General features: G+C 38.5%; 1 protein-coding gene across 4 annotated transcripts in view; it reads right to left on the bottom strand.

Moving 5' to 3' along the window:
* Nucleotides 1-15,024, bottom strand: part of MAP3K20 (mitogen-activated protein kinase kinase kinase 20) — a 136,006-nt gene that overhangs the window by 45,461 nt on the left and 75,521 nt on the right. For all 4 annotated transcript variants that reach the window (XM_084892870.1, XM_084892868.1, XM_084892871.1 and 1 more), the window contains exons 9-10: nt 11,201-11,275; nt 6,425-6,531 (exon numbers count right to left, since the gene is read on the bottom strand). In XM_084892870.1, coding sequence (XP_084748996.1) covers nt 6,425-6,531; nt 11,201-11,275 — 182 coding nt within the window. The remainder of the gene's footprint in view (nt 1-6,424; nt 6,532-11,200; nt 11,276-15,024) is intronic.

The following is a 15,024-nucleotide window of genomic DNA, read 5'->3' as shown; positions in this document are numbered from 1 at the left end:
AACAGCAAACTCTCAGAGAATAACACATCTTTCACAGCCTTCAAAATCAATGGGCAGTTTCTAGTTTGGAAAAAATAAGCTCAAACACTTTAACAAAGCATTAAAGAGCCGAAGCCATGGGGCTGATGTTCTAGTTTAGCCATTTAATAAATGCTTACATTCCTCTGGCTCTTTACAATTAACAAAGGACAATTTATATCATCTCATCTTATTCTCATAACAGTCCCAAGAAACAGGTGCTAATCTCAGAGAGAGAGATGGGAAAATGATACTCAAGTTAGGTGATCAATATCACACCATTAGTAAATTCACGTTAGCCTATTCACTGGCTAAGTCAAGTAATCAATTGATTAAGCTGATTCTGTTACCTGAATTGTTAAGGGATGGTGGTTATCTTACATCAGGGATTCCTAACTTGCCTGATCCTAATAATTATCTGCACAGCTGGTTAAAATAAACAAACAAACCCATACAACAAAACTCAGATTCCTAGGATGCTTCCTTAGAGCTCATGATTCAGTAGGGTTGGGTGGAGGCCAGGAATTTATATTATTTAATAAAAGATCTAGATAATTTTTACCATCAGGCATGTGTAGGAAATTCTGGGCCGTATGTACTCCAAGGTCCTTTTTAACTCTACTAATTTTAAAAGAAAGCCCCCTCCTGAGTCTGTATAGGCCTACCAACCTCACCACTTCATAGAAATTGGAACTGGTAAGATGGCTCGATGCATTTTTTCCTCTTTCAGGACCACCATGTTTAAGTCTAAACTTATCCTCTGAGAGCTGGATGTTCTTTCCCTTGAGTTTCTGAAGAGCCCATGAGGAAAGTAACAGTAATGAAAGAAAAAAAAAATAGAGAAAGAAGGAGAGAGAAAGGGGGAGGGAGAGGGGGAGAGGGAGGGGGAGGGGGAGGGGAGGGGGAGGGGGAGGAGGATCTTTGTTTTTAAGAAGCCATGCCCCAGGAAGAGTTTTTGATCACAAGTCAGACCACAATCCACAGTGCTTTGCCGAGACAGAGATCTGAGTGCTCCTTCACACTCCACCCAGCTCACGGAGCACAGGTTCCCACAGGCTGCAGACAACCCCACGGGGCAATGAAAACTGAAACAGGAGGACATATTTTTTGTGCTTAATGCCCACTGCCATTATTGCTAGTAAGTCAGTGGAGAAGAAACAAGCTGAAGGTGTGATGAGCAAGAAACGTAGGGAAGATTTCTTTCCTATCAATCATTAGGTCAAAGGAAAGAACATAGTTAAGGTGGTTTTTAATAACCTAGTTTTAAAAAATTTCCAGAATAATCATTTAACTTTCTAAAACTGGATAGATGTTCTATTTGGTCTTTGTGTAGTGGAAGCTCAACTAGAAAACAAGCATTTGCCAGAAACACCAGAGAAGGACTGGACTTTGACTTCACTGTGACTAATTTTCAATACATGTTTAGGACAATAGCCACACGGTTTCAGACACCAGACGACGTGGGGTGGGGGGAGGGGAGAGAGAGGAGTGGTCTGATGCGTTGTCTTTTGAAATACCCAGATGATGACAAAACATTCAATTCTTTTCACCACTTGGTAAAATAGCTGTTCTACCTTATCCATAACCTAAAACCATCATGCCCTGAAATATTCCTCTTCGCTAAAAAGAAGCCTGGTCAAGTGAACACCGCACGCTAATAAGTGGATGGTGTGACACTGGCCACGGTCCCGGAACAGTACTGCACACGTGTGTGCTCCTGCAGGCCTGGGCTCAGACCGCCTGGGTTCCTCTCCTGGCTCCATCTTATAGGACATGATTTGGGCAGGTTACCCAACCTGTCCAGGCCTCGGCTTTTGCATCTGTGATGTCAGGGTTGCTATGTGGATTAAAAAAGATAATCTGAGTAAACTATAACTATCTAGTAAGAATACAATACATGACAGCTGTGCTTATCATTGTTATTCTAATTAATATATTACTCTCCATGCTTTTAACCAATGCCCAAGTTCAGATAAAACAGCTCTGCTGTGTCTCAAACAGTGGTTTAGTGGCCCAGGTAAAGATCTATAGTCTCTCAGCTCTCATGATTAACTGGTTCCTGAAAGACAGACAGTGAAGCAGCCCTCTAGGCAGCGATTCACCTTTTACTAAAATAGAATGTTTTCCTAATTTTATTCCCTTATCTTTTCAATTGGAAGCCTTTAAAACATTAAGTTTATTATTCAGCTAATCCAAGTTTCTTGTAGAAAAAAATTAAAGATATACAAATAGAAAACAATCTTCCATAATCTTATAACCCAATGATAACAATGACCTTTTGATATTTTTTTCTACGTACACACAAATATACACATAAACAGATAGCCTCTATTTTAAAATAATTTTTATCAGATCTCTGATATCATGAATTGCTCCATACTATTATACTTTGTGAATGGAGATATCGTAACTTTTAAAAACCACAAATAAACAATAAAAACAAAGCGAATCTACTTTTTGTTGCACTTCATGCCATTTCCAGTTTTATGAATCTAAGGAGAGAGGTGTCCTACATTCTTGCTTCATCTTCTGATTCATTTTTTTTAGGAATACCTTCTTCAAAAAGGTAGTATTTTTGTCACCAGCAAGGCATGAGAAAATTCATAACACTGGGGATTTTCATGATATAAATTTTCACTAATCTGAGAAATGAATTGTGTTCCCTTATATTTATTTACTTGATTGCTAAATGAGGTTGAGTATATTTCCGATGTTTCTTGGCCACTGGGCTTCTTCTTTTGTGAAGTGCCTTTTCATGTCCTTTAGTGTGACAGTTTAATCAAATGTTCTTTTAAACAGGAACTCTGTCTATCACAGTGGTTTTCAAAGTGAAGTCTGGGGACCATGAAAGCTTTTCCAAGAATTTGAGAGGTTCAACTGGTTTTCGGAGGAACACTAAGCAAATCGATGATTTGCTTTTGCTACTCTCCTTCTCCCACTAGTGTGCAGACTCTTCCAGAGGCTTTGTGACGTGTGATAGTGCCACAGGCTGAATGCGGAAGCAGTGTTTATTACTTTTTAAATGAATCAATAAGTTCATATTTACATTGTCCTCCGTTCTAATTTTGAAAGTGATAACTATTGGCAGATGCAACATTTAAACAAAAGCTCTTTGGTGTCCTCAGTAACTTTTCAGAGCATAATGGAGTCCTGAGACCACAAACTTTTAGAACTGTTGATCTATCACACAGGACAAAATGCTGTTACAGGGTGGCCTTTGTTTTAGAATTATATTTATGAAGCATGCTGCTGCTTTTGGACATTTGGAGGTTTTACATTTCTATATAGAAAACTTACTAACGTTTCCCTTCTTTTCTAATTTTGTTGATATACTTTAATAGGAGGGTATTAACAGTAGGATTAAAACCTTTCGAATCCTTTGGATCAGCGGTTGCCAACCGGTGGCCCACAGATCACTGGTGGCCCGTGAGGTCTGAAAGGTTTGTGAACGCTGTTTTGGATAACAGATCAAACAGCATTTCCTCAGGGGATCCTTTAATTTTATTCTCAGCCTAATTTAGGTTTCATGGTTATGTGTTCTCAGATGTCCAGTACTCCACTGACATAATACTTCTCAAAATAGTAATAATTATTTGTATACTTATACTTCACTAGAGGCCTGGTGCACGGAATTTGTGCACGTAGGTGGGGGGTCCCTTAGCCCAGCCTACACCCTCTTCCAATCCAGGATCCCTATCCCAATCTGGAACCACTGGCTCCTAACCGCTTACCTGCCTGCCTGATGCCCCTAACTGCTCTCCCATTCTGGCCTGATTGCCCTAACTTCCTATATGCACTCCCTTCCTGGCCTGATCTCCCCAGCTGCCTATCTGCTCTCCCTTCTTCTCCACACCCTTCAAGACTCCCGGCACAGGCATGCTGAGAACTCTCTGTCACTGTCCTGATTGGTCATTATGTGATGGGGTCCAGGCCAATTTGCATATTCCTCTGTTATTAGCATAGATAGTTCAACATTGGGCATTCCATGTGCATTGGAACTGATCTGTTCATCACCAAACCCAATACCTAGAAGGTCACCTTGCCCCAGTCAAAATTCAACGAATATTTGAATGAATGCATGTAAGAACATATTTGTCAGGCAAACTAATTAACTTGCATATTTATATTCTCTTGTGCAATACCATACTGGTTTTTTTTTTTTTTTAAATATTATTAACACCATTGCATTCTCTTCCCCAAATAGTTATTGAGCAACTGCTATGATGAAGGCACGTTTTAGATGTTGTAAGTACAATGATGAACCTGATGCATTTTAGCCAGTGACACACACATTAAATAAATTGTAACTTATTGTACTTATTCATTCCAATAGCAGTCCTGGGCTACAACGGAGATGTTCTCTAAGCATATAAAGTGGAACCTCATATAGTCTGGGGCCAGGAAATACTTCCTAAAAGTCATCTTATTTTAGCTGCTCTCTGTCATTAGAGTTGATGTTTTAAACAGGGATGAGCTTTATTTATTTTTATATTTTTAAGTTAAAATTAAAAAATATTTTTACTGATTTCAGAGAAGGGAGAGAGAAACATCAATGATGAGAGAAAATCATTGACCAACTAGATTAGGTTGCCGCCCCCCGTCTAGCCCACAACTCTGGGAATATGCCCTTGTCCGGAATCAAGCAGTGACCTCCTGGTTTATGTGTCCACGCCGCGCCACTGAGCCACACCAGTGAGACTTGAAGATGCTTTTTATTTTTAACCATAAAACCCTTTGGGCATATATCTTTGTCCACATCTCTGCTTCCTTAGAATAGGTTCTTAGAGATGGAATTTCTCTGACAAATGATATGAAAAATTTAAAGGTACCTGATTCGAATTGATTTCTGGGAAGGCTGTATCAGTTTACAATCCTGCCAGCAATGTGTGAGTGTGCCTGCCTCTCAGTCCATGTACTTGGAGGAGTATCAGTGCTTTTTTAACCTTCACCGGTTTGATAGGTAAAATATTATCTACTTGATATACTGTGCATGTGCTAAACAGGGATGAATTTTAAACAAACTATATTTTTTCAAGAACTCTGAGGGAGGAAGAACTATGCACCTTCTGAGGGACTGAAAGCCAGAAATAAGGGACAAACGATGCTCTTAAGATGAGGCCCTGGGGCCAAAGTAAAGCGAGTCTCATGAGTCTTATTAAGTACTTTGGCTTCTGTCCTAGAGTACTGGGCACACCTTCATATGGATTTACTACCTTGTATATTTGTGCTGAACTTTTATTGTAGGAAAAAAAATATTAATTTTATATATGTTGTTAATTACTTCAGCCCAGAACCAAATCCTCTGCGCCTAGACTAGAGCGGACAGTATTACTTTTGTGTCCCTAAATAAAAATTCACTTAACTTGCTGGCCTTTGATAAAGATTTCAAAAGAATAAAAATAAAGAAAGTTATTGCAAAACACCAAACAAACAGCCCCAAAACATGTCTAAGGCCAGGAGAAAACAAGTTCCTAGTTTTCAAAGCACATGCAGTATTCATTTGGCATCAGCAGGTGGCGCAAGGCGTCTCATTTCCGCCTGGGCTCTCAGGAGCAGAGCTGCAGTTACTTAAGTCTCTGCTGAGTCAGGGAGGAATAATGTCAGCTCCCAAACATGCTATTTATATTCGAGCGTCATGTGACCTGGCTCAAATGTCTCATCCCAGGCTTACTTCTTCCACTCACACAATACCATCTTCTCATTGCTGAACTTGTTTTACACTGGACACAATTTAATAGGATTTATAACATCTAAAGTTTTCTTTCAGAAGTGTTTTTATCGTCTCCTTACCTTCTCCATCAACATACAGTGCTCTCTGCAAACTTCCAGGCAAACAGTATTTTTATTTCTCCCTGGACAGAGGCCAAAGCTTCCTAACACAGCGTGTACACAGAGAAATGGTGACTAACTGTCCTCTGTCTCAGAAGATCTGATTTCAATATTGTTTCCGGATACTCATACAACACGCTCAGAGGGAACGCTCATTTTTGCTTACTCATGAAATAGAAGACTTATTAGATCTCCAGAAATTTTTAACACAAAAACAAAACAAGCCCGGCTGGCGTGGCTCAAGTGATTGAGCATCAACCCATGAACCAGGAGGTCACGGTTCGATTCCAGGGCAGGGCAGGGCACCTGCCCAGGTTGTGGGCTTGATCTCCAGTTTCAGGGTGTGCAACAGGCAACAGATCAATGATTCTCTCTCGTCACTGATGTTTCTATCTCTCCCTCTCTCTCCCTTCCTCTCTGAAATCAATAAAAATATTAAAAACAAAATAAAAAGCCGCAATTCCTAAGCTATCCTTAGAAATCAGGATTGTCATCTAGTTTCCCGGTTCTCTCCTTCACCTCAGTGAGGCCCGGCCCTTGAAGCCAGGGGAGGTGCCTGCTGAGTAGGCCCGCCTACCTCCACTCCGCCTTGTTGTGCAGGAATGAGTTACACTGGTCGGGAAGGTTAGTGTCATTGGACATGGACTCCAGAATCGAAATGATTTGCTTGAAAGACGGCCGTTTCTGAAGAAGAGAAAATAAATAGCCACTTGTTAGACATTCAGATAGAACCTCAAGAGAAAATCTATAAGCAATAGTAAGAAGCGCAACATATCATGACAAAATAAAATAGGGTATAAAGTCCCGGACGTAGTTAGTTTACAACCACCAGACCACTCAGGTTTAGGGAACTGTATTCCTTAGTTTCAACCAATTTTTCATAAGGATAGACTGGGGCCCGTTTTCTATCTGTGGCCTACGTTTGGAATAATTGCAGTTTTTCTCCAGGTAAGAAAAGTACTCATTCTCTCTTTGGGGTATGAGTAAGGACTCCTAAAAGGCAAAAGTTAAGCCCTTTAAAACTCTATGTGATAAAGCAAGCAGGCAAACGATAATGGCAGAACTAGGTGATAGGTATACCAATTTGCTGTAAAATTCTTTCAACTTTCCCGGATGTTTGAAAATGTGTATAATAAAATGTTTTGGGGAAAACCTACTTATAAATTTACCAGAACTAACAAAATTTCCTAAACCACTTGCTCAGAAAATTTCCCCAATTTAAAAGCCATCCTAACTTCATTGTTCTCAATATTCATTCCACATTGTAACTAACTTTGGTGCTGGAAAATTCTAGGATACTGGTGAGCAGAAACTGAAAAGGAATGGTTATGTGTACTTCTTTAGCTTGCAGTAACTATAGTGGTCTATCTCTTTAGACTGGAGCCAAGGTTGAGAGAAAAGGTTAAACCAGAAATTGAGAAAGATAATAAAAGTATGATGCATATTTTCTCTTCATCATGCCTCATAATTATAGCATTACTGAATAAATTACAGTTGCAGCAATTAAAACTTGCATTTTAATTTAACAGCACAAAAACAAGAAGGAACAATGTTGAGGTGCTTGCTCTCAGGACTTGAGTGCATAAGAAAGGCAATTTTCCCATTTCTCAGGAATATAAAATGGAGGTATTTATCCTGAGTCCTTTATTTTTTTGAGTTCTTTTAAGAGAGAGAGTTGTGTGTGTGTGATTAAGATAGGGATATATATATATATATATATATATATATATATATATAAAGCCTTCTAATAAGCAAAAATGAAAAAATGCTGTAAATAGAAAATTTGAAAAATACTGTCTTCTTTTGACTTTGTCTCCATTTTAATTTCTACCACTATGTGTAAGACTACAAAATTTTAATTATTTGTATAGGAACAAATTATATAGTAAGTATAGGATTTTCATTTTGCATTAAAAAGGCAAAAGAAATAATGAAGTTTTAAATAATATATTCCTATATAATCATTCTTATAATAAGGCGAAATTCTTTTGTAACTGGATGACAAGTACCCCCAGAAAAAAATCTTAATTTTATCAATAGACTACGCTCTCAGAAAGAAATTACCAAAGTGAACATATAACAAAGCAACACCAAGGCAGACTTTTGTGGTAATGATAGTTTATGAATATTCTGACTTCAGAAGACAAGATTTGGGCTAAGGTCTTATGTAAGTTCCTTTGAAGGAACTTAATTTCCTTTCAGAAATTATGCAGGCGTTCCTTACGTAAAAATCACAACTAGGCCCTTTATTAAGCATCCATACACAGCGTTTCTTTAGTTATCTTCACTTCATAGATAAGAAAAATCAGTCTCAGAGAAGTAACAACTGCTCAGCCACACACAGGAAGCAGGCCACTTTGCCAGGGACCATGTATGTAACCCTTCAGAAGGCTTTAACACATGAGGGTAAAATAGTACTTCCTTTCAGACTCAGGGCTTTAACTGTTACCCTTTTCTTATTTAGAACTGTCTCTTTAGAACTTGAACCAATACCTACCTTCTCTTCCTTCTCTTCTTCAATGAAATAGTTTGAGCCCTGGGGATAAGCCACTGGAATGACGGGACATTAACCTAAAACCAGCTTGCTCTTGTACACATTTCCTCCTCCTCATTGCAAAAGAACACATTTTTACAGCTGAATATTTTAATCTATGTGTTAATATTCTAAAACTCAAGGGCTGGGGAAAAAAAATTTTAACCAATTGTTATATGTGCACAGGTCTGGCCCCAACTTCTGGTTGAAATGCTGTGTACTTCCAGCCGGAGAACTAAAACAAGCCTGGGCTGGCTACTTCAGTCCACCACAAATTGGGCATCTGTTACTCACCTTATGTAAGGTGCTACAGAGAAACACATATTAACACTAGCTCTTCCCTTATATATCCTGCAATCAATTTAGGAGGAAAAGATATTTTTAAAACTACAACAGTACAAGGTAAGGCACTAGCCCAGATTGTAGGTTAGGAAAAGGAACACTAATTGTAGGCCAGAGTAAACAGAGTAACCAGGGAAGCGTGACGATGAAGTGATGAGGGGAGAAAGGAAAAGAAGGGAGAGCACGCTTGGGGATGAAGGTGGGAGGCGGGTCTGAGGAGCTCAGCAATGGAGCTGGGCGGATGGGCTGCGGCTGGGTGTATAATAGGATCAAGAACGGGCGCCATGTATTAGTTTTATCAAAATAAAATGTCATGACTTTAGGAAATAAAAACCAATCAAACTTTATTTTTATACTTCACTTGGCTGGAACACAAGATTCCTTTGGTCCCAAGGAAGTTCAGCTTAGCACACGTTAAAGACATGCCAACTTCACGGGACCAACATGGGGCCTAATGTTCTGTGCTGATGGGTGTTTATACTACCATTTCATTAATGCACCATAAAAGTACATTCTCAGAATTTTAATTAAGGTAGAACAGAGCTTCTGATTAAGAAATTCGCAACCTGCTTTGCATACTGAAATATAATTACAAGGATCTAGTTGTACTAATCTAATTCAATGCAAATAATTTCAGATGAAATTTCTATTTAAATGTCAGAGGGGAAAATACTGATGGAATTACTGTATATGCCACAATGGATATATAACTGTTAGGAAGAGTATGAAAAGGGTAGTATTCGAACAGTACAAAATAACTGTTCTACAGCAAGCTTGCAAGGAGCCACTAATAGTTCCTACTGGATTAATTACAAAGTGCAGGCCTTTATCTTAATGCTTAACAATCCCCATATTCTGGAAAATCTCACTCTAAAAGAATAGGGCTGAAACAGGAATAGGGCTGACCACTCAAAACCTATGTAACTTGGTCACAGAATACTACTAAAAACAACAGCTATCCTAAATAGAAATACCAGCATTCTACTTGTTAAAAGACAAAGGCAGCTTGATGGACAGGAGTAAAAGCAAAGGTGGGGGCTGTTGGTAATGAGAGGGAAGGCAAATGATCAAGGTGGCGGGGAGGGGGCGGTGAGGAGGTGGGGAGAACAGCAGCAAACCCTCCTAAGACAAAGCAGGGGCCGGCAGGTGGGAGGGGCTGCGCTGCTGGCCGCACTGCAGTACCTGGGGCTCAGCTGTTCTCACCTGGTGATGCGGAACAAAGTGCCGGGAAACATACGTATGACTCATCGGGAACTCTGAGTTATACTCGCACAGTTCCCATGCTCACCAACTATTTACGCGTTATTTCCACTAGAGAAACATGTACTATATGTTAGCATTCATTCCTCTCGAGGGCCAGACTGGAATTGGGTTTAAATTAAGGAAGAAATTTCATCCTTATGTTTTTACTTAAATAGATCTCTATTTAAAAGGTCAGGATGCATTAGATATATTTTCATGAAAAACTGGACAAATTGAAACTATAAAATTTTAGTTCCTTTCTTTGGGTATAACTCTCTTACTATAGGCAATGTTTAATCTGTGAGACTCTTTATTTTTAACGTATTATGGAAAATTCCAAACATACACAATGATAGAATAATATAATGAACCTCCATATACCTATCACTCAGCTTCAAAAATTACAGCTAATCTTATTTCATTTATACCATCAACCATTTCCTTTCCATTTATTTTGAAGCAAATCCAAGACTAGCCTATCATTTTATCTATAAATATTTCCGTATGTATGTGAGAGTCTTTTAAAATGATCTTTGTAGGGAAAGGAAATGGGCCATTCATGCTTAAATGTGATAACCACATGAAAGCCGAAGTTTGGAATTTCTCCAACTCCATTGTGATTGTCTAAAAAACATCACTGAAACTGGACAGGAAGTAGGTATCAAGGTTCTCTCCCAGGGCTACTTCTGGTCTTTGGTTACCAGGGCAATAGAGCACAGTGGTTAGGAGCAGGACTCCTGTCAGACTGACGGCTGGGTTCATGTCCAGCCTCACCACGTCTTAGCAGTATGGCCTCGAGCTCATTCCTCTACCTCCGTGTGCCTTGATTCTCCATCTGTAAAATGAGGATAATGAAGGTACCTATTTCATGGAGCTATTGTGAGGAATGAGTTCATACACATAAAGTATTTGGAACTGTGCCTGACGTATAATAAGCACTGTGTGCTAGCCATCTTTAAAACATGAAGGTGCAATAGTTACCATTAAAGATGAAAAAGAAAGGAACAAATTTCTCTTTATTGAGTCAAGAATGCTGTAAAAAAAGACCAATTTTATTGAGTTTCCAGGGGTCAAGATAAGCAGATGTGTACAAAAAGCCTTCACAGTCAATCTGGGGAACAGCAGCCCAGCTTTGCTTTGTAATAGATTTTATAACCCCTCCCCCCAGCCCCAAATTCAAAGCCAAACAAGTGAAATTCCAGAGTTCGGAACAGCAACAAACACACATAGACATACCTTGGCATCAGCTTCCCAACACTGATGTAACAGTTCAGCAAAACTTCTGGGGCAGCTGCTTGGAATGGTTAATCTCTACCATAGAGAGGAAAAGCAAAATAAAACATAAGGCTTTGCTCATTAAGGAAAGCAAGTACTAACTGAAGGGTCATAAAAGAATTAAGAGCATGAACTAGGCATTGCATTTAAATCTTCCACTGATTAATATAAGACAAGTGAGAGTTTATGGTTAGAGTCATAATCTCCAATCTCTGAAGACACTTGTACTTTTCCGCAAACATAATCACAGTGGATAGAGAATCAGGTTCAGCACAACAAATGCTTAATAAACAAAAAAAAAAAATCAAGTCTAAAAGAAACTACAGAAGGAGAGGGGCAAGTCTGAACTTACATCCAAAATCCAAAACCACAAATCTATGACTGTACTTTTATAGGCAACCGTGAAATACGCAAACAGGCCGGGCAACTCGGAAACCAGTTCGGTTTTGGCAGTAGATGGACCCCCGTGAAAACATCTTCCCTGCAGACAGCCACAGAGACAGTTTTAATGAAGTGCACACTCTGCCATTGGGAAATAGGATGTTCTGAATGCATGGTTCATTATGGCTTCGTTTTCGTCAAACTCATAAACGGTAAGGACCCGGTACAACAAAGATGACGGTGTGAGGGTCGGTGCTGTCCTGACGCTCCACAGCAGTGGTTCTCACAGAACACACAATGCTCCAGGAGGCTGTTGGGAGCATTTCTGTTTGTTTTAAAAACTGCTGGGCTGCCCCTGGAGCAGGTCAAGAATGCAAGCCACCCTTCAATATGCAGGGAAGTTCTACTTGATTAATAACTCGCTTATATTCCATCGAACTTCAAGTGCCCCAGGTGCATTCATGTCAGTAAAACAAGGGAACAATGAGGCTTACAATTATCTGAGCCCAGAATCTAACACTGACTTACAAACAAACACAAAGCATGTTTTTGAATAGCTTTTAAGTGCACTGAATGTTCTAAGAACGCACTTACCAAATGAAATAAGTCAAGGGCTGAGTTTTGCATTAAATAACGTTTTGGAAAATGTTACAGACAACAGTGTTGCTCACACATGGTACTGGAGTCATTAATCCAACTCTATCTGCGTGTGTAGCTGTTGAAGTCTATTTATCCACAGTGCCAGCACCTAAAACTGCTCCATGACTTCACCGTGGTCATGCCTGCACATTCACACACTGCAAGTGCAATACACATTCCATTCATTCCTTCTTTATATTCCACTAGGGCACTATATTGCCTTAAAATCTAACGTGTGCAGGTAGGTTGTATTACCTCTGAATTTCACTTCATGGAAGTAGAGATGGGCATTAACACATGGTTATAAGAAGCACTGGGGGTGCTGGAGTTGAGAACTGCTGTACTAAGAAGTACTGGAAACATTTATTCCACAGTATTGTTTGACAGCAAAGCTTTGCAAACAGAAAACTTAAAACTGAACTGAGTTGGTTGGATCGGGGGAGGCTATGTGTAAAAGTAAAAAAATTGTTGCCTTGGCAAGAAAACAGACAATCTATATTTGGAATTACAGATAACCTTAAAACAAAAATAAAATAACATAAAACAAATAAAATTAAAAATTCTTTCCGAGTTGGAGGCTATGCTAAACATCTTTTAACTTCCAGCCTAGTGATTTCATAGAATAGAATACAATGTACTGGTAATAAACTGTAATGTGAACTGGGACCTTTTGATGAAGGTCAAAAGAAAAATCAGGTGTTTTCTTTTCTTAAAAATAAGATGGTTTGGGTGGCAACGAATAAAACAGACAGTAATTGCAATTATGCAACTGAATGTGCCTCATGTGTAATGAAAAATAATTTTTTATAAAGGATAACATTTGAAATACAACTTTACCTCAACATTTTTTTCCCCCTAAGAACTGAAATGTGAACAGAATGAATATGGACATTGATCATTTCTATTGTCTTTTCTTACTGACAAACTTTTTAGATACCTATCTGGGACATTGTACAAGGAGACATAATTATTTTAAATGACCTGACAAGGTCAGTTAAATCTAGACTCAGGCTTTAAAAAAATATATGTTTTTATTTATTTCAGAGAAGAAGAGAGAGAAAGCAAGATAGAAACATCAATGAGAAGAATCATTGATGGGTTGTTTCCTGCATGCCCCCTATTGGGGATTGAGCCCACAATTTGGGAATGTGCTCAGACTGAACTGAACCATGACCTCCTGGTTCATAGGTCAACACTCAACCACTGAGCCAAGCTGGCTAGGCCATATCTGTAACATTTAAGATATTCATTATTAATGCTATCTTAATTACATGCCTTCTATAAGGATTCATTGTTTGCTTTGTAAAGTTTAACAATGCTTTATGTATCTGGCTTTAATAGGATTTAATATTAGGAAAAACTATTGTTTAAAGATTTTATTTCATTATGTAGGGTTTAGAAGCAAAGACCTTCAGATATAATTTTTAGACAGTACTGATCCTCCTATAGATGCAAAAAGTAACCTTAAATGGTGAAACCAAATAAAGTCTACAGTCTTATTAAGAGTGATGTTTCAATGTCCATGTCCAGATTTTGCTATACTATGCCTATGTGTCACTGGTGGGGGAAGTTGGGGGAGAGTACACAGAAATTCTTGATATTTTTCAACTTCCTGTGACTCTGTCATTTCTTTAGAATAACATGTTAATAATAAAAGATAACCCTAATATTTAGATGTTGGTATACTATAGGGTGACTAGTTCCCATTTTACATATTTCCCTGGAAATTTAAATATACCATCCTTTGTTTAATGAGGCTTCTTTTTAAAAAGAAAACACAGCTTTGTCTTTTCAACTCAATAACCCAAGACACCTTCTTCAATAGCAATGGAAGCTACATTTATGCTTAATTTTCATATTTGTGACAAATATTGTGCATAGTAAGGACAGATAAATAAATATATTTGTTATGCCCAGTTTTCCTGAAATTCATTAGAAAACTGAGAAAACTTATTTCACCTTATGGGTTTTTTCAACTTCCTAGTTTATGTGATAACTACAATGTGGGAAGTATTTGAGCAGTCTCCATCAGTTATTAGCTGATCATAAGATCACACCATGGCTAAAACAGTAGTCTATTTAGGGGGTCTCTGGAGGTAAGAGGGAGATGGCCTCCTTGTATACATGTTGAGGAAGTTCTGAAGGTTATGGATGATTCCCAGTCAACTATTCAAAGGCACCTTCTAAATTCATTTTTCTCTCCAGCATTAAAATTCCTTGATGGACACTCCAATGTTTTGAAAATGCTTCAGATTTATACCTATTCTGCCATCCTTTAGATGAAATGTTTCTTAAATGATTAAGTATTCTATACATATTTGGAGGGTCCAGTTTAGCTTTAAACAAGGTAGAGAGGAAAAAATGATATTGAGTGCTCTGCTCCAAAGTCAACAGAAGGTCAATAATTTTCTTCACTCTCATTTGTAAACCCAGAACCAATTATCTAATCATCTTGCTGGCAGAAGACACAGAATAGAACAAGTGGGTTTTCATATCATGAAAATATCAGTTCTCTTGTATGCGAGGCCTGATTTCATAACACAACAGGAATTACATTTAATTAAAACAGAGCAGTTCCCGTGAAACAATGCGTAAGACACATTCTTGAACGTAACTCCTTTTAATTTTTCTTAAATTGGCAGCGCTCTCCTATCAAGTTCAGTTATCACGAACATTTCATTCATTCCCAATGGCTCAGGAGGACAAATTAATCACTCTGGGTTATGTGATCTAAAATACGGAAACCTGCTTTCTCTTCGTCAATA

This window comes from Pipistrellus hanaki (assembly GCF_964339955.1).
Source record: "Pipistrellus hanaki genome assembly, chromosome: 8".
NCBI lineage: Eukaryota > Metazoa > Chordata > Mammalia > Chiroptera > Vespertilionidae > Pipistrellus > Pipistrellus hanaki.
The sequence above is the reverse complement of the archived record's forward strand: the minus strand, read 5'-3'. Positions and strand labels throughout refer to the sequence as shown.